The sequence below is a fragment of the Caenorhabditis elegans genome, chromosome X, assembly GCF_000002985.6.
Source record: "Caenorhabditis elegans chromosome X".
NCBI lineage: Eukaryota > Metazoa > Nematoda > Chromadorea > Rhabditida > Rhabditidae > Caenorhabditis > Caenorhabditis elegans.
This window is the reverse complement of record NC_003284.9, coordinates 8,049,060-8,067,342: the sequence shown is the minus strand read 5'-3', so window position 1 is coordinate 8,067,342 and position 18,283 is coordinate 8,049,060. Positions and strand designations below refer to the sequence as shown.

General features: G+C 34.0%; 2 protein-coding genes and 4 non-coding genes across 7 annotated transcripts; 2 read left to right on the top strand and 4 right to left on the bottom strand.

Moving 5' to 3' along the window:
• Positions 1 to 1,607: 1,607 nt before the first annotated feature.
• C18A11.3 (DUF4309 domain-containing protein) lies at positions 1,608 to 6,220 on the bottom strand. Its single transcript, NM_076955.5, has 7 exons — positions 6,121 to 6,220; positions 5,988 to 6,073; positions 4,348 to 4,490; positions 3,805 to 3,939; positions 3,670 to 3,756; positions 3,480 to 3,597; positions 1,608 to 1,894 (listed from the first exon to the last, which is right to left on the bottom strand). The coding sequence occupies exons 1-7, from the start codon at positions 6,210 to 6,212 to the stop codon at positions 1,749 to 1,751; spliced, it is 807 nt and encodes a 268-aa protein (NP_509356.3). The 5' UTR covers positions 6,213 to 6,220; the 3' UTR covers positions 1,608 to 1,748.
• A 1,419-nt stretch (positions 6,221 to 7,639) lies between these two features.
• Positions 7,640 to 7,660, top strand: 21ur-14097. Its single transcript, NR_071625.1, has one exon.
• A 1,462-nt stretch (positions 7,661 to 9,122) lies between these two features.
• Positions 9,123 to 16,877, top strand: dim-1 (Disorganized muscle protein 1). Of its 2 annotated transcripts, NM_001029249.6 has the most exons (12): positions 9,123 to 9,175; positions 9,459 to 9,516; positions 9,564 to 9,641; positions 9,713 to 9,766; positions 9,814 to 10,349; positions 10,977 to 11,151; positions 14,663 to 14,793; positions 14,893 to 14,976; positions 15,295 to 15,385; positions 15,528 to 15,664; positions 15,714 to 16,118; positions 16,197 to 16,877. In NM_001029249.6, exons 1-12 carry the CDS (start codon positions 9,131 to 9,133, stop codon positions 16,323 to 16,325), a joined length of 1,923 nt encoding a protein of 640 aa, NP_001024420.1. In that variant the 5' UTR covers positions 9,123 to 9,130; the 3' UTR covers positions 16,326 to 16,877. The 2 variants fall into 2 exon arrangements, with proteins under 2 accessions (NP_001024420.1, NP_001024421.1); NM_001029250.5 differs by lacking the exons at positions 9,123 to 9,175; positions 9,459 to 9,516; positions 9,564 to 9,641; ... (1 more) ...; positions 9,814 to 10,349; positions 10,977 to 11,151 and having other exon boundaries at positions 16,197 to 16,867.
• Positions 12,635 to 12,770, bottom strand: C18A11.10. Its single transcript, NR_071624.1, has one exon. It is a non-coding gene; the product is annotated as an Unclassified non-coding RNA C18A11.10 (non-coding RNA).
• On the bottom strand, positions 13,844 to 14,189 carry C18A11.12. The gene has a single exon (NR_071623.1). It is a non-coding gene; the product is annotated as an Unclassified non-coding RNA C18A11.12 (non-coding RNA).
• Positions 14,254 to 14,437, bottom strand: C18A11.11. The gene has a single exon (NR_071622.2). It is a non-coding gene; the product is annotated as an Unclassified non-coding RNA C18A11.11 (non-coding RNA).
• Positions 16,878 to 18,283: the final 1,406 nt, after the last annotated feature.

The following is an 18,283-nucleotide window of genomic DNA, read 5'->3' as shown; positions in this document are numbered from 1 at the left end:
GAAAAAAACATATCAACTTGCTCAATATTCGCAAAATTAAGCGACCAGGTAAGGAATAGAAAGTGGATGAGTAGAAAATGGCTGACATCTTCTTCTACTTCTATTGGCACCACGACTTCCAAAAAACTCTGGAAAAGCCATTAGTGCGATTGAGCAACCAAAAAAAAACTTGACGTGTCCACGTGCATGCCTATGCACACATAGTGAGATATGCTAGTTGAATTGGTCAACTAAAATTAAGAATTTTAAAGCAGGCAAGCACTTTGGTGGACTTTGTCAAGTGACGTTTGGGGTTGGACAACGGAAATTCATGGATATTTCAATACGTGTCATTTATTTTCAATGGCCCAGCGATTTTCGATATTTCAAAAGTTCACCTACGTATAAAAACAACCATTGAAGATTTATGAACTGCAATTTCTTAAATGAGAAGTTCGGGGAAATATTTTGAACGATGTCTACAGGAAAACAAAATTCAAGTGTGCATGAAATTGGGAAAAACGAGAATTTATAGTTTTGGAGAAATTTGGCTCCGAGTCAGTAACATGAGAGCGCCCACAAGGTAATTTGCATTAAAATGTGTTTGGATGAGTATTCAGATAATTTTTGTTGTTTTTCTAGTCACAACGCCCACTTTTGTTGGCTTACATGATGCTTAGATATACCAAAATTTTTGCATTCAACGTTTTATACCTATTTTTTTGAAAGCTTGATTGTTTTAAATATCACTGAAATAATCCGAAGAAAAACAAGAATTATCATCACTGAGTTTTTACATATGTTATATAGACTTTAAATGCGCCGAAATAAACAAATTGTTGTAATGAAACCTCCCAGCCATATTCAGAAATTTTTATGGCGGCTCAAAATAAACAGAGAAAAAGTATAATTTTAACTAAAAACTTGACGTTTGCCAACTTTGCATCGTTTTTTTTTTGAGACGCAGCAATGTTGTAGGATCAGATTTTCGTCAGAATTGGGTTATTTTTTTTAACAAAAAAAGAAGTTTAAAAAGGTTTTTTAAAAGTTCAAATATAATTTTCATTGGCTAAATTTCAAATTTTGATTATTTGAACTCACAATAATTTTTCAACTGTCTCATAAAATTGTAAAAGCGGTCTACATATATAGTGGACATTGTTTTTCTCAGTTACCACAAAACCACTAAAATGGTTTGCCCTCATCTTCTTTAAAATTCTAATTTTGTAGAACACTTGTCAATTAATTCTTAGAACCGGGTAGAGTTTGCTTCTTTGGTCTCACCGCTGTTATAAAGTGGGAATTTCGGTGAAACTGCACACTTCCCTGAACATCTTATAAGGAAATTGTGTGGTTTTCGATTTTTTATAAGGAATGAAAAAAAAACGAACAACATTTTGTTTCTGGAAAGCAATAGAATTCTCAAGTTTTCAATCGAGATTGAAGATCATTGAAGTCGGCCAGCAAATATACCCAATCTAATTGTTTTTTCTTGAAGAGCACTTCTTCCAAATGGAAATGGCAAAAATGAATTTGCGGCTTTACGATTTCGAATACTAAATACGAACAATTTTGAGAATGAGGAAATTGAGCACTCAGTTCGGAATTAAAAGTTTTCGTGAAAACATATCCGTTCATTTACCATCAATTTAAAAGGGAAAAAATAAAATAAGAATAATATAAATTTTTATTATTTTTATTCCTACATTTCCGGGCTTATTATATATCTGAAAGAACATTTCATGAAAATATTTAAAGTTGTTTTCATGTTATGGTGAACATTCGGTTGGAGTAACTAAATAAGAAGGGTCTGGTTTTGCTGGAATCATGTGTGGATATTCATACGACGCCTTGAAAACCATTTCACTGCTATCCGTTTCAGAAGTGAAGTAGGTGTCCCAGGCGAGAAGAGCGCCTGAAAAAAATGTATATGCATTTTTTTTTTCTTAAAAAAAGAACAAATTTGAAAAGAGACAAAATTGGTTTTCAACTCAATTTGAGACATGCTCAATGTCGAATTTTCGGAATAAAATTCGGCAGTTTTTCAAAGGAAGAAAGAACGAAAGTTAAAATGTGTCAACGTGTGTGCAACTGACCACAACACAATGTCAAACAAGCATAAAAGTGTTTTTGTTTCCGGGATCCAACTATGAAAATGTCAACAAGAAACGTGAACTCTTTAGGAATACCAAAAATGCAACAATCACAAAAAAAAAAGAATTATTTAAAAATTTCACGGATTGTTTTGCAGTATGAAATTTTATATTGAATGATTGGAAGTCGGTGAAATAGAAAAACGAAAAAAGTTTCAACAATTCTGAAATACAAATAATTTATGTCTACAGCATTGGAAAATTGGCTAATATTTCATTCAATGAATTTCATAACAATTCAATGTACAGTCGCTAAATAATCGCTTAATAAGCTAAATAAAATTAATTCAAGTAATGTAAAACTATATGAAAAAACTTAATTGTTTTGATATGAGAACATAGCTATATTTTTACAGTCTCATTGACATGTGCCTTGAAGGTGGAGAAGCGCCAGTGAGGATGTTGTCTAAATACACTTGTAATGGTCCAATTTCCTAATTTCTGTCAAAGTTTTGGTAAATTGCCTAAATTGTGAAAAAAAAAGGGCTTTTGAGGAAATCCAAAGCAATGTTGCATGTTCCGACCCCTATAATGTTTCATTACGAATAATTAAAACAAAATTACAGTTTAAAAATGTAAGGGACACATTTTTTTGTTGACTTCCATAATTATGAGTGGCAAAACTGAGTAATTGTCAATTTTTGAGAGTAAATAAAAAAATTATCAGAAAATTTTTTTAAAGTTTTATTATTTAAAAAAAAGTTATTTTTGGATCATTGGGGTGGTTTTTAACAATTTCCCTACTGGCGCTACTCCCCCTTTAAAGAAATATACATATGACGGCACATTTTTGAACAATGCGGTGGCACAGTTTTTTTACCCAGTCGGACGATTTTATTGCCGGGTAAATTTCAGCCGATGTTTATGAAATTGATTTTTCAGAAGTTCTTAAAAATGTCCAAATTTTTTAAAGAGTTGGAAAATTGTTAAAACTTTGGCAAACATTTTAAATATGAGAAACTTTTTAAAGTGTTTTACTCAGATATTCATTATTTTTGAACCGTTTCAAGTACATTCGAACTAAATTCTCACTGGCCCTAATCCAAAGTTAAAGGTTAAAAAATTGTTTTTTTTTCTCAAAGTCATTCTTAAACGCTGTTGGTAAAAATAATTGAAACCTCCCCCCCCCCCCCCATTCTTATTGTTGTCTGAACTATATGAAAACCAGAAAAGAAGGCTTTCATTCAGGAAACTAACAGTCTAAGATCACTGAATGGGCTAATGACCGCCTTTGACAAATTGAAAAAAAACAAAGACATAGAACTACAGACGTCCAGCTGTGTCATTAGAATTAAAAATCTTTAAACTTTTACGGAACAATGCTTAACACCAAAACAGAGAACATACCAGTTTTAGCATCTGCGTAAGCAGTTATCAAAAATGCAGTTTGATTCACGTTTGTTAACAGCACTTCATTCGGATTTCCTTGATACACGAAAACCTTTTCACCGTTGTGTGTTTCCTCCTAAACCAAACGATTTGTTTTTAAAAAATTTGAAAACTTTTTTCTAGAGTGGAATATAAAAAAATCACTAACATATTCCGAATGATGTCTTTCAAGATTGGTCATTCCGAGGTTTCTTATGTATGTCAAATAGTTCATTTTAGGATCGAATGTGCATTTCTGAAAAAACAAAAAATAAACATTTGGTCAAATGACAACTTTTGTTACCGCTGGGTTTGCAGAAGTATCGTACCAGTAGGCATGATGCTCAAAAGCATAAATTGTTACCGTAGGAGTGATTTGATGTGCTAGTGTTTTATTAGTGTCGCTTTGAAACCAGAATGATTGGTATTCTTCTTGTTTCTAGAAAATGTCTAGAAGTGTATTTATTGGAGTAAACATTGCAATGTTGGATGGTTACCATACTTTTAGAAATAAAACGTTAAAATGGACTTGATGTTTACTGTTTCCAGCAAAGCTTTGAATCTATTTTAGGACTAATAGAAATATTGAATACAAGGTTTTCAAGAATTAAAAAACACTTTGCTGATAGTTTCTGTAAAGCATGCAAATGTTTCTAGATTTTTATAGTGAACAGAAAAATTCAAATTAAACTTTATATTTTGTGAGGTAAGTTAGATTAGTAGTATGATTTTTTAAAAAACATCGCCAAGTGTATTGAAAATGCCCGATGAAATAGTTTGCGAAAACATTCTGATCAAACTTTCTTCACAAAACATTTACTGAAAAAGCATCTTGTAATCTACTCACTGGTTCTTCATCGCTCGATCCTTCCGGAAGTCGGTATGTCGTGATATAGAGCCCTTCTTTCTGGGAATACTGGTCGATGAAAATGGAAAAATTTTTGGATGCATCGCGATGATGAATATCAGGAGTACCTGTTCCAGTTTCCCCTTAAACAAAAATAAGTTTTTTTTACAGATCGATAATCTATACAAATTTGTTTTCACTTCATAAGGCCCGCAATTGGGAAATTATTTTTGACATCGTTTCTGACCGGAATAATGTGTTTTTACAGTAATAAAGGGGTTTTTTAATTAGAGTAGCGACAGTGGGGATTTTGTTTAAACACCCTTATAATGATCCAAAACAAACGAATATCATACCAAAACACTTTAAAACATTTTAGATTTTTCATGATTTCCGGTCAAAGTTTTGTCAAACTGTTCCGACTCCTACAACCTCATAAACCAACAAATCTCGTTCATTCAAATTTCTATATTATTTATCCTCTTCTGTCAAATATATATCACTTCACTTAAGATGGATTCTGACGGGTCTTTCATACTTTATGTGTTATTCGATTCTCCCCGATGCTTTTTTTTATGTACAGTGCGCGCGCTTGCTACATTTTTTATACTATGCTTAATTATTGTTTATTCGAAACTGGATAAATTTTAACGAAATGTAATACAGTGCGTGCGCTTGCTATAGGAACCCTCTAAATTTTTTAAGTATTGAAAAACTTCGAATTTTTCGTGAAAATCTATTATGATATTTGGAATCAGGGTGTCAAAAAACCTACAGTCCCATGTTTTCATGAATTTATCATTAAAATTGAAAGCGCCTGGCCAAAATTTGAAAAATAAGTTTCCGCGAAATAAGGCAAATTAATAAGGAAAATAAGTAAAAATAAGGCAGGTGATAAAAGTTGAAACACAAAAGTTTCTCATGAGCTTCTTCTCGGGCTTAAACGTCTGAAAATGAGAAAAATAGTAAAAATCAAAATTTGAATTTTTCCGAAAAGTTATAAATCGGAACTATTTTTCATTAAAAGTGTAATTAAACGTAGTTTTAGAAATGATTTTTTTTACAAACTCAAAAAATCGAGAATTTTGATGAAAATTTTCAAAAATCTCCGTGGGTCCTATAGCAAACGCGCGGCCTTATTTTTCAAATATTAGCCAGGCGCTTTCAATTTTAATGATAAATTCATGAAAACATGGGACTATAGATTTTTTGATACCCTGATTCCAAATATCATAATAGATTTTCACGAAAAATTCGAAGTTTTTCAATACTTCAAAAATTTAGGGGGTCCTACAGCAAGCGCGCGAACTGTATTACATTTGGTTAAAATTTATCCAGTTTCGAATAAACAATAATTAAGCATAGTATAAAAAATGTAGAAAAAAAGTTTTTTTGATCGACTTCCAAAATTATGAGTGGCAAAAACAATTGTCACTTTTTGACCGTAAATAAAAAAGTTTCAAAACAGTTTTGAAAAGTTTTATAATGATATTCGGTAACTTTTTGACCATAGGAGTTGTTTTTAACAATTTTCCCACTGGCGCTTTTTTAAGCAGTGTTATTCCAAGTAGCAATAATCTTTCAAAATACTTTTTTCTAAATTTACTGACTGGAGATACCAGTGAAAGCCACTAACTAACCCTGTACAAAAGACCAAATCACAGCTCCAGCTACACATCCAATTAAAACCAAAGAAATAGCAAGACGAATACCGAAACTTCGAAGGCTAAAATAAAAATCTACAATTTTCAAACAATTTTTTAAACAACTTACTTCTTGCCAAAATCTGCGCCTTCTACTAACTCGATATCGTCATCGTCTTCGAACTCGTCCGCAAATCTTGGTAGTGAGCCGCTTTTGCTCATCTGCAAACAAAAATAATAACTAAACTATATAATTTAAATTCATATTTTGTGTAAACCGGAAAAAGGAAAGGTTTTATCACACTGAAAATGGCAATAATTGCTCCACACGATACGTGGAGGGTAATAAATGTTAAAGATTTATCAGTGGCGGTTTCGTATGCAATGTGTAACTTTTGGAATGAAAGTCATAAATTTCAAGATTCAAGAGAGAGCTGGTATAAAATTTTTTAATACAACAGGAACAATCCGTATCATTTGTGTTTGTTGATGTTATTAAACAAAGTTCCGCATTATTATGGCAAAAATTGATAAAAAATGTTTGTGCACATCAACATTAAAAAAGGTTACTAATGTTTCCACATGAAGAGTCTCTGGAAAAATGAACAAGTTGTAATTTCACCGTAAAAGTAGTTCTGGAAGAACATGTTTGAAGAAAACCAAAAATTGACAATACCAAATAACATTCTATGTATGCAGGGTTGTCTGAAATAATTATTTTATATTAATTTCAAAGGAACACTATATGATAATATCTGGAATAGGGGAAGCAATTAACATAGTCATAATAAAACATAGTTAAACAATTCCTACAAATTTAATAGTCTAATTATGTTTAAAATACTCATATTCAAACATTACAGTGATTTGAGCATTCTGCAGTGCTATAATTTTGTTTTCAATAAGCTGCAAAAATGCAGTAATTGCAACATTTGATTGTCAACAAAAAACTATTCAAAACTTTCAAATAAGTGTTACTATGATATTTAATCATTTTTGCACCATAAAAATGTTTTTTTAAGCAATTTACCCTATGGCGCTACTCCACTATTAAAATCAGTTGGTGTTTCTGGATGAATGTATTTATAACTTTTATCGGCTGCTTTTTCCGATTATGTCTTCGGCTGCACTCAGTTTGTTATTACGAGCCATCTGTGCTCAAGGTCGATAAGGTCAACTTTCTCGAAAATACGTTTCCCCTGTCCTCATTGACATCTTTCCCCCTCTCGTGTCTCCTACTTTTCACCCTTTCACCAAATATCGATCAAGTCGATTTTCAACGGGTTCTCCAGGCAGGTGGCTAGTACGTACAGTTTAGAATTGAATAGTGATGTCGTTTCGTCTCGTAGTGTTGAACTCTGGCGTTGTCTAATTCTCTTCTCCGCAACGCATCTCTAGCTTGCACGGCGACGGTCACCCACGATGCTGGGTCGCAAAAGACCTCTGGTCACCCTTCCCGTTACCGCCGATGGTGATCTAATAGTTATCGAAAAAATGAAAGTATTGGATTTTTAGGTATTGTTGCTAGCACAACTGTATTTGTCGATATTGTTGTTTTTTAATTCTCAATTGGGAGCAACAAAATTTTTTACAAAGTATACTCATGTTTCAATATCGGTTCTTGAGTGATTGGTGATAATTAAATCTCATTTAGAAATTCTGATTGAATTTTTTTCCGGTATGTGATTTTTTATTAATATCCTGAAAAATCGGCGAACTTATGTTCAAATAATATAGTTTTTAGTTTAATGTCCCGGCATACTTGTTTGTTAGTTTACGTTTACCATCCAACCTTTAAGCACCTTTTCTAAGGTTTTTCTTACCCGGCGATGGTCACCCACGATGCCGGTCACCAAAGATGCCAGGTAGCAAAGGATCCCTAGTCACCCTTCCCGTTACCGTCGACGGTAATCTCATAGTTATCGAAAAATGAAAGTATTGGATGTTTTGCATGCTGGCTACCCAACTGTACTTGTCGATATATTCTAAAAGTTGTTTTCTCATTGTAATTTGAATGCAACCGATTTTATTACGACCGATTCCAATCCTTTAAATTTTTTTGAAAACTTTTAATGTCTTGTTTTATTAGAATTAGTATTTTTATTTCATTTCAAAATAAAAGCTGTTGAACATTTTTCAACATCACTATCTAATTTTCAAATTACAAGGACCGGCAAGTAAGTTAAATTTTTTTCAAATTTTGGTTAATAGCTAAGTAGCATTAAAAGTTTTAAATCGAAAATGTTTTCAGTTGTTGATAATGTTTGATTTATCTGAAAACTTTACTTTAATGCACAGAAGTAGTGTTCCCATTTGCGAATTCAAATACTCCAAGTAGTTCGAATGTTATAGCTTATTTGTTTATCAGTTTATGTTTAATCCCAATTCATCAAACACATTTTTGTGCGTTTTTTTTTACACGGCGACGGTCGCCCACGATGTCGGTCATCCTCGATGCCGGTCACCCACAATTCCAGGTTGCAAAAGACCCCTAGTCACCCTTCCCGTTACCGCCGACAATGATCTCATAGTTATCGAAAAGAAAGAAAATATCGGATTTTAGGCCTAACACCACATGTGTACACGCCGATATCATTTAGTTTTTTTGTGGTCAGTTTTATCACGAAGGTGCTTCAAAAATTGATCAATTCATAATTATGATAACCTTCAATTTATGACTTTTATGAAATTAGTTGGTTTTGATTACAGAGATGAGAAAATGGTTTTTCAATGAAAGTTCTCACTTAACAATATACATTCTAAAACTATGCCAATTGTTCAAACCAAAACAAAATTGCAAGTCAGTTAAACTTGACTTTAATTATTGACAACAATTAGGTAGATTTCAAAAAGCCAAATCAAATTATTGTTTCATTATTTCAATGGTTAAAAAAACTCGCCTTAAAAGTTTTGTTTTGTCTGAAAACCACAAAGTCATCTGTTCCCGTTTACCTACAATACTTACTTACTTACTAAACTTTTCATTCACTTTTTGTTTATTTAACTTTTTGTGTATCAGTTTTTGTTTACTTTCCGTCCATCAAGCTTTTTTTTCCTCACTCATCCTTTATTTCAATTCTCGTCCTTTTTTCTATAATTAACAACACAAATCTTAATTTTTTCAGTTTAACTCCATAAGAATGGCATCGTTAGCACCATTCTTTAAAATTTCCGACTCCATCTTGGTAAGTGTCAAAACTTTTGTAAAATTTCAACGTTTCGATGCAATATTTGCTATTCTAATAACTTGGTGTTTTCACTTAACACAAGTCTTTACACTTTTAATAAGAACCGATAATCACAGTGAGATGTGCAGTGTTACCACTTATTGAGTAGTATCCTTGTGCAAACACCCCCACGACATATTGCGTACATTCCCGATTCAGAAATTTCTGGCTTATAAGGAAGCAATAACTCTAATTAATTTTAAAAAAAAAGAATAAAACGCTAAATATTATATATACTCAGGCTGATGAAAGTTTCGACGATCTGGAAATCAATAATCATTTTAAATGCACTAGCAAAGGTAAGTAAAGTGTTTTTGTCAATTATCTTATAATTTTTCAACTTCAGATCTAAATGAATACCCAAGAACTTCAACCCCATTGCCTGGAGAGATAACATCAATTTACAGCTTACCCAGATCATATAGTAGGTGTTAATGGATACGATTTGTATTTTTTTAAAGACAAAATTCAAATATGATAAAATTAACTTTTCAGATAATCAAAACCTTTGTACAAGAAGTAAACCAACAACATTCATTTCACAAAATCGTATGTTCGATTACGTTAAAAAATGTTTCTATTATTCATTTTTTCAGAACAAAAAGGAATGACGGAAAAACCGAAGCATTCTGAATATTTTTTAAGACTGATGAAAACACGCCAAGAAATGCAGAAAAAATTAACTGCGAAAAATGGTTCAAACAAAAGTGTGCAGCAATATTTGAGAAAGTTACCGCCCAGTACGAGCAAAGAAGTGACGATAATACCAGTGAAAATGAAACCTGATGACAATTCAGTTTATATTTCTAAAGAATTAAGTGACAGGACTGACACAAAACTACCGAAAGTTTCAACAAAAGAGGTAGAAAAATTTGGAGAGCAGTCAGATGATGAAGAGAGGCATGAGAGGTCTCATATCGCATCGGATTTTAATCAGAAGACCCCGCAATCAACGCATGCAACGAGTAACCATAGGAAGAGAATTTTCATAGGGAGGACAGGTGCTAAGCAACAGCATGTTAGTAAAAAAGCCACAGAGAGTGAATTACCTTATAATATCGACGTGTCAACCTCCAACACGACAAATGCAACCGAGGCTCTCAAACTGTTAAAAAGGCCACTTCTGTTACCAGTGAGTTTTAAAACTTACAAATTTAACTAACAGTTAGTTTAGTGACATAAAAATTAATAAAAGTTAGTGAAAAAGTAAAACATGACCGACTTTCTATGAATTTCAAACATAATATTTCCAACTAAAACCAAGAAGAACCAATAAACTGTAAAATAAAATAAAATGTAAAGTTTTTACTAAACATAACGATTTAACAAAAAAATAAAAATAAAACTTCAGTTGTTATATGTTTTCAAGATAATTTTTGAAAGAGTTCTTATTGTTGGAAAATTATTAGTAACTTTCCTTATAGAGAACATTTCATATTTAAAAACCAATAAAACATTCAAATCGTCACTGAAACATAAATTGGCAAAAAAGTAGGCAATTTCTATTTGAATTAACACCCATCAGCCAGTTTTTTTTTCAAATTTTTTCACCGTGTTTTACACAGCTTTGCATGAAATTTTTAAAGCTAAAATGTATAATCTTGTATTTTCTCAACAGTTTCTCTTAAACAGATCATGTTTCATATCAAAGTTTTACACAGCAAAAACTGCAAAAAATGAAAACATGAAAACGTACAAAAGTGTTCAAAACTATTCCAAAATATTAATTTCCCAAAAAATAATGGCTTGTAATTTTCAGAGTAAGGATCCACGATCGTCAAAAATGCCCCGTTTAGATCTCAATCAACATCAATTCCGCTGCAAACAGTACATAGTCCATTCACAATTTACATGTACTCAAATTGAGAAAACATTTAAGTGCAGAGTTGGAACATCGACAGAGAGTGAAGACCTTGATGATTACTATTTTGATGGTGAGTACTTATTTGTTCTTGTGTCAGTTATCAATAAGCGAAGAAATAAACAAAAACAGTATTGGAAATTAAATCGAATGGTCTGCACACTGTGTCAACCACAGCGCCTCCATGATCTTAGAAACAAACAAATGAGCAAGAGATTACCGTGCGCTCTTTTCCCGACAAACATAGAAATATAGTACTTGATAGAAAAGAAATAGGGAAAAGAGGAGGGCAAAAAGCAACAAGTTGTGAAGAATAGTCAACAATATTGGTCGGGAGGGAGGTTTCTGCTTGTACGTATATATTTATTGAAGTGACGCCGACTGACGACGCAGGATTTGCTTTCATACAATTTTTTTTGGGGGGAAACACGATAAAAATGTCCCGTCGTTTTTATGCATCAATGCATCATTCTTCGGAAGTTACTATTATACATACAATCACTTTCTTAGGGTTTTTTTCTTTATTTTCCAGTGAATGCTCAAATTGTATATTTTCTAGTATGATTTTAATAGAAGAAAGTTTTCATTGAAAATAAGACAAATAGATAGGTCAAATAATATATAATAAATTGAGTGGTATAGCATTCTATTTTTTCGAATCAAAAACTCAAATCTTAAACGAATAATTTTTTCCATCCAAACTGAGCTACGATTTTGACACTTTCTGAATATTTTCAAAAATTTACAAGCCTAGTCGTATATTTTGAAATTAAATAATTAAACCTTGAGAGGTTGGCAATTTTAACATTTCCGAATTTTGACATTGCCGAACATCTCTGCAATGAATGTTTGGGGGTTCTATGTATTCTTGTCGTAACTATTTGTTTTCTTTGCACTCGTTCGCTTTGACCAGACCACTTTTCTTTTATGCTATGAACTCATTACGCAGAGATCTCGCACAACAATTTGTTACTTGCACTGTTCATCTTGTCCTTTTTACTCTTTTTTCCTTCCGTTTACTTTTTCATATTGCACACAATGAGACTGTGCTGATGGCTGCTTCAAAATTTCTGGGACTGTGCTTCACATTCTTGTGTACTCTTTCGCTCACCACCAGTTTTTTGCACTGTTCTCTAGAGTGAAAAAGGAAAATTGAACAGTTACATTGTGTTCGGTTTCAGTCAATTTTTTTGTTGTACAATTAGCGTCGCTAGAAAAAGTGTTTTTTTTGCTACTCTACTGTTCTTGTCTCATGCTATTTTGTAGAGTTTAAATTTATTTTTAAAAAATGAATGTCAATTAAAATGTGAGAACTGGTAGAATCAAATATATACGTTTCATTTCTCGCGTAAAAAATTAAGAAAGTAGTCTTCTAACCTTCCATCTAGGCTATAAATCTCATTTATCTCTAGTTCCACTTGGCCACCAACTCCTCCGCAAGCAAATGATGATGATAGGGACCATTCGTAAAAGCCGCAGAAGCCCGAACAGTCAACTCGAACAGTTGTGGGGTCTTAGCGTGTGTGTTAGCAGGGAAATTTCTTTTTCCAAAGCGTATGAGGAGGTCCCGCTCGGTCGGTTAAATGAGCAAATATCTTCGCGACATATGCCAACGCGATTCGTATTACGTTTATCTGCTCGTCTAACACGAAGGCGAAATTGATGAAACGTGGGTGGGAAATGGAAACTAAGGAGAACTTCGGGGGGACGTGTGAAGCCGATAATGATGAGATCATACACTATTTGTCGTCTGCATATTGATCTATGTAGGACATGTACTCAACGATTTTATCTATTTCTCGGAACTTTTTTTTTTTAATTTTGAAGTGTTTTTGCGAAATTGTTTGTCTCTGCCGATTATTTTGAGAACAAATCGGCGTAGTTGTAAGAAAGATATAAATCAACCTGGTAAGAATTCTACCAATAACTAAAACTATTTAACTTCATCATGTACATTTCATTTGCCAAACAAAATTCTTTAAGCTATTTGCTCAATTTTCTTTTTTCATATCCCGCTTTTTATGATATCATCAATGTTCATTCAAAAAAAATCACACAACCACTCAAAAATACAAAAGGCTGTCTCAAGTATACACATACTTCTGCAGCTTTTCCTTTCCTCTAGGAGTATTTTTTGTGATATGATCACATTGAGTTTAGATCGGATTCGAGAATGATATTGAATGAATCGTGGCGCCAGGTAACTGAAATTTTATTTGTCAATGAGAAAGCGAGAGTTCCTTTTCTTCCACTATCCACCTACTCTATGGGGGTGCGAGCCTTTGTTTGTCAACTTGAGCTATTAAAAAAAGATACTGTTGAGATAAGTGCCGATTTCGATTTTCAATGCACTGCGGCTCTATCATATCTGCCTCCCCTACTAAACCCGCGCTCATTTTTTGTTTGAAAAATCAAAATCGCACGTTTCTTCATTCCGTCATAGTCATAGATTTCTGATAGGTTCCACGAGATGCGTTGGATCAGCCATGCAAGTCGTTGAGATTGCATGAGTTTCAGTTTCACGGGATGAACATATGTTCCCCGATCATGATGTGTGTGTTTTACATTTTTAGATGATTTATTGGGAAATTAGTTTTGTGCAATAGGTTTTCTGTCGTTTTTAGCTGTTATGGTTTATGTATATGTATATTCTTATTGGGTGGTATTTGAGAAGCTTGCCAAATTCATAAATCTCTTATCAAATCTATTAACATCTATCCAATGTACCCCGAACTAACTAGTTACTTTTTATTCTTTCTTCTGTGGGACCTTTTTCTGTGAGATATTTGTGTTCTTTCACTATCAGTGGTCGGCTGGCTAGCTGTCCTCCCACGCAGTAAACTTTACGGATCGATAGGTGATCAGGCAGCAGAAGCAACAGTGGTCCTGCCGAAACTTTCGAGAAAGACACAGAGCCAAGGCATGTTGATAATCATTGATAGTGATAGGTTCGACTCTGTCTCTCTGTTTTCTCTGGTCCATCAATCTGAGCCGTCATATCTACTTGCTCTGGACTCCCGCGGGGGCGCGCTCCTGCTCCGAGACCTTCTTTCTCTCCTTTATCCTCTCGCCTCTAGTACACAGCACGGTAGGAAGAGAGAAGCGGGAGGGAGGGCGCCGATTTTTGTGTAACGCTCCGAAGCGCGCCTCTTGTCACACTGTGATTAGAGTTGGCAATGCAGCCTCGGCAACGGCGGCGGAGTCCCGCTAGTACAGAGACTTGGGATGCTCCCGTGGATGTGCCTGCCCTCTCCGACTCTCACCGCATACCCACTTGGCATCCTTGTCCATCTCCTATCACTTAACATTTTGTTCTTGGCCTTGACCAGTCCAACTTTTTTTACGCAGGGGAACTCTGTGTCTATTTTAAGACATATATTTATGTGCTCGTGTGTTTTTACAATTCCTCTTTCTAAGACTTCTTGTGTTACTGTGTTACAATGCTTATAACAAAAACTAGACGGAACGAAAACAATAAAATGAAACACTGGAAGAAATGTTCGCCATTCCTTTCTCTCTTTGCTTTTTCGATTTTTGTTTTTCTTTGTGCTCAGTCGATCACAATACAGTTTTCCCATTTTCAGCCATGCCAGACGGAAAGGCCCCACACTTCCCACAACAACCAGTGGCTCGCCAAAACGACGATGGCTCATTGGAGCTCGAATGTTTCGTTGATGCCAACCCAACCCCACAAGTGAAGTGGTATTACGATAACGTGAGTGACGCTAGCATCCTACAATATTAAGATATTTTGCTTATGAAACATTTGTTTGCTCACTGACTCAACATTATCCAATTTGATTCATTTTTACAGAAGGAGGTCGAAAACTCTGGACGCTTCAGTGCCAACCTTGCCAACAAGGGAAGCGACAGCTACTCAGCCATCCTCACAATCAAGGTAAGCCCCATTTTTTGCATCTCTCTTTGTCTTAGTTCCGAAACGACGAACTTCGCGGGGGACATCCTAACCCCTCATCCAAAATGCCATCTGCTCAAATCTTGCATCCCACACTGTGTAAAGTGTCGTCGTCGTTGATTCCGTTACACACATACACACATACACTCTCGTTCTATTGCAATGCCTATGTGACAGATCATCTTTAACTGGCAAAGGGGTGCTACCATTAAAATAAGAATGATTATGTTAACGAGGGATTTTGAATCTAGCCAAAATCATGACTGAAAAAAACAACAAAAAAATCTCGTAAAATTTTAGGAGCTTGCTGATGCTGACGCCGGAGCATACAGATGCGCCATTGTCAACCCACACGGAAAAGGAAATGCTAACTTCAACCTGAAGCTTACCGGTAAGAATTTTGCTGAATTTGAAGTTTAAAAACGTAATTTCATATTTTAAACGAAAGAAACCAGTACATTGATTAAGCATTCATTTTTGAAAAGTTTTTCAAATTCTTTTCACTTTTAGAAATAAAATGTGCCATTTTACAGGATTCTCTTCCCCAACATTTGTTGAGAAGCCACAAATCTCATCCAGAGACGACGGACAAGTTATGGTTATGGAATTCCGTGCCAAGTCCATTCTTGAGCCAACTTTTGTGTGGCAAAAGCTTGTTGGTGGAGGAGCTGTAAGTTTTTTTAAAAATAAGTTGAATTACTGAAACTTTTTTTTTGCAGGAAGAGATCATTGCCAACTCTGACAGAATCAAGGCTGTGAAGAAGCTCGAGGCCGGAAACGTCTACTATTCCGCTCTCGAAATCAAGGAGCCAACCAAGGACAAGGACGCCGGACAGTTCATCTGCACCGTCAAGAACGAGTCTGGAAAGCTCACCGCCACGTTCACCGTCAAGTTCGAGGTGCCAGAGGGAGCCCCATCTTTCACCAGAAAACCACAAATCCTCCAACAAACATCGGCCGGAGGAGAGCCAGCAATTTGCTTTGACATTGGATACTCAGCCAGAATGAACCCACAAGTCACCTGGATTTCACCAAAGTCCAAGAAGATGAAGGAGTCCTCTCGTATCAAGTTCAAGACCAACGACGAAGGAAATGGCAACTTCACTGCTCAATTGGAGCTTACAGTGAGTTTTTTTTTAAGTTCTAACCAATTCGGTTATACAGAAGTTCTTAGGACAATTTTTTACAATAAAAATTTTCAGAACTACAAGGCAAAGGATTCGGGTACCTACACTTGCAACATCAAGAACGACGCTGGAGAAGCAAATGTTGAGCTGACGTTGAACATTGAGGGACCACTTGATGACTACGCTGATGATAGCGAGAACTAAACGTTTTCCAATTGTTACATGACATCATTTGCCTTTTGAATATCTTTCCCATTGCCATACCATTGTGTAACCATACCCTCTTTTTATATTCATTTTTGAATTTATTTCCATCCAAAACAAAACACCGATTCTTTTCCGTTCGTATTTTCTTTCCCCTCCCATCGCCCGCACGTCATCCGATCCCTTTCACAATTATATGTTTTCTCTTTGAAAATTTTTATTGTCATGGTTCTTTCAAGAATATAAAAATCTGCACACCTACTTATTTCCCAAGAATCGGTGCTGCAAAATGCCACGGACTGATAATTATGATCTGCTTCCGAATGCAACTCATTATAAAACATTTTAAAGAATGCTGAAAGCCTACAGAATATTAATCAAATAAAATTTTTGTTTGAGGAACACCTGTTACTAGACCCTCTTCTTTCTTTCTTTAAAGAAGAAACTGAACCTGTGCATTAGAATGTTTTCTAGTCTCGTTTTTCCTTTTTTGTTCTTTATAGCGTATTTTTGTTTTTTATAAAATGAACATTTTACGGGATTGTGCAAAATGTGTCTATTTTTAGAAATTCGACATGAAAGTTGCAGCCCATTGCTCGATAATATTTTGGAACATTTTAATTTTAATATTCTACGAAAGACAGAAAAAGTATAACACATTGATAACTGTTTAAAAAAACATTAAAATCAACAGAGAAAGAAAGAAAGAAAGAGAAATTAGTCCATATTTTTTCTGTGGTGGTTATTACCTTTGAATGAAAAAAATTATATTACATGCATTTCAATTAAACTTTTTGGAACATTAAAAATGTATAATTCCTGAAAACCTGAAAGCAGTAACATGAAAACTAACAATTAAGTATATTTATTAGCGTGAGCTGTTATCAGCATGATAAAACAAGTTTTTTTTAAGATAAAGTTATTGCAATAGTTATAAGCAATTAGATCACAATGTAAATATAGAATTACTTACTAAGTATTTCAAAAATTATGATACAAAGCCAAATTGAATTTCCAAGTTTTGTGTCAGTCAAATATTGCCAATTTGTATTTTAAATTACGATAAATGACTCAAAAGTATAAAAATACCATAAATGAAACGTCGATAATTATTTCAGGAATAAAGTTAGCTAAGACGATTGGTCTTCCTATAACAGGTGTTAATTGACTTGATTGTCATCCATTTCTATAATTTTTTATTGTGGACCTGTCTCACAGTCAATCCTTGACAAAAGCTATTTTTGATCAAGAAATCCTGTAAGTTGAAGATTGCTTAGCCCTAAAAATTAGCAAATTTCTCTTCATTTTTTTCATTCTGAGTAACTAGGAGAAGATCATTTAAAAAGTGAAAATGGCGAGGTTAAAAACTACAGTAGGCATAGTATTACATTGTTGTTTTTGTTGCCATTGCACATCACATGAAGCAAACTAAGAATAATTAATCAAAACTCTGGATATATGTATGTAGTCTAACATAAGCATAAATTGATAGGAAGTTACTAATCAACTTTTTTTCTAAAATTGGAATAGTCTTTTTTATTGATTACGTCAGAACATTTGATATTTATTTTCTGTGTTCACGACTATATTTTTTAAATCAAAATTAATTGAACCGATGTCAAAACCGTAATCATTCAATAAGTTTGCCGACAAGTCAGAAGAAAACCCGCCCAGTAGGTCGCGTCAACAAACTTGTGTAGTATAAAACCTACCTACACACAACCTTTTTTGATAGTTGCTTTGCCTTTTTAATTGGAAAGTGCGAAAAAAAATTCCGTTTTTACGCTTCTGTTTGTGCCCAATTCATATTTTAGATTGTATATTTTGATCTTGGGTAACTTGTTAACAACTACGTATTGTTTTAAACCTAGATCTTCAATAGAATAGATATAAATGACCTTAGCAGCTTAACAACAAAAAATGAAAAAAATAAATTTCAAAAGCCAATAAGGGGAAGC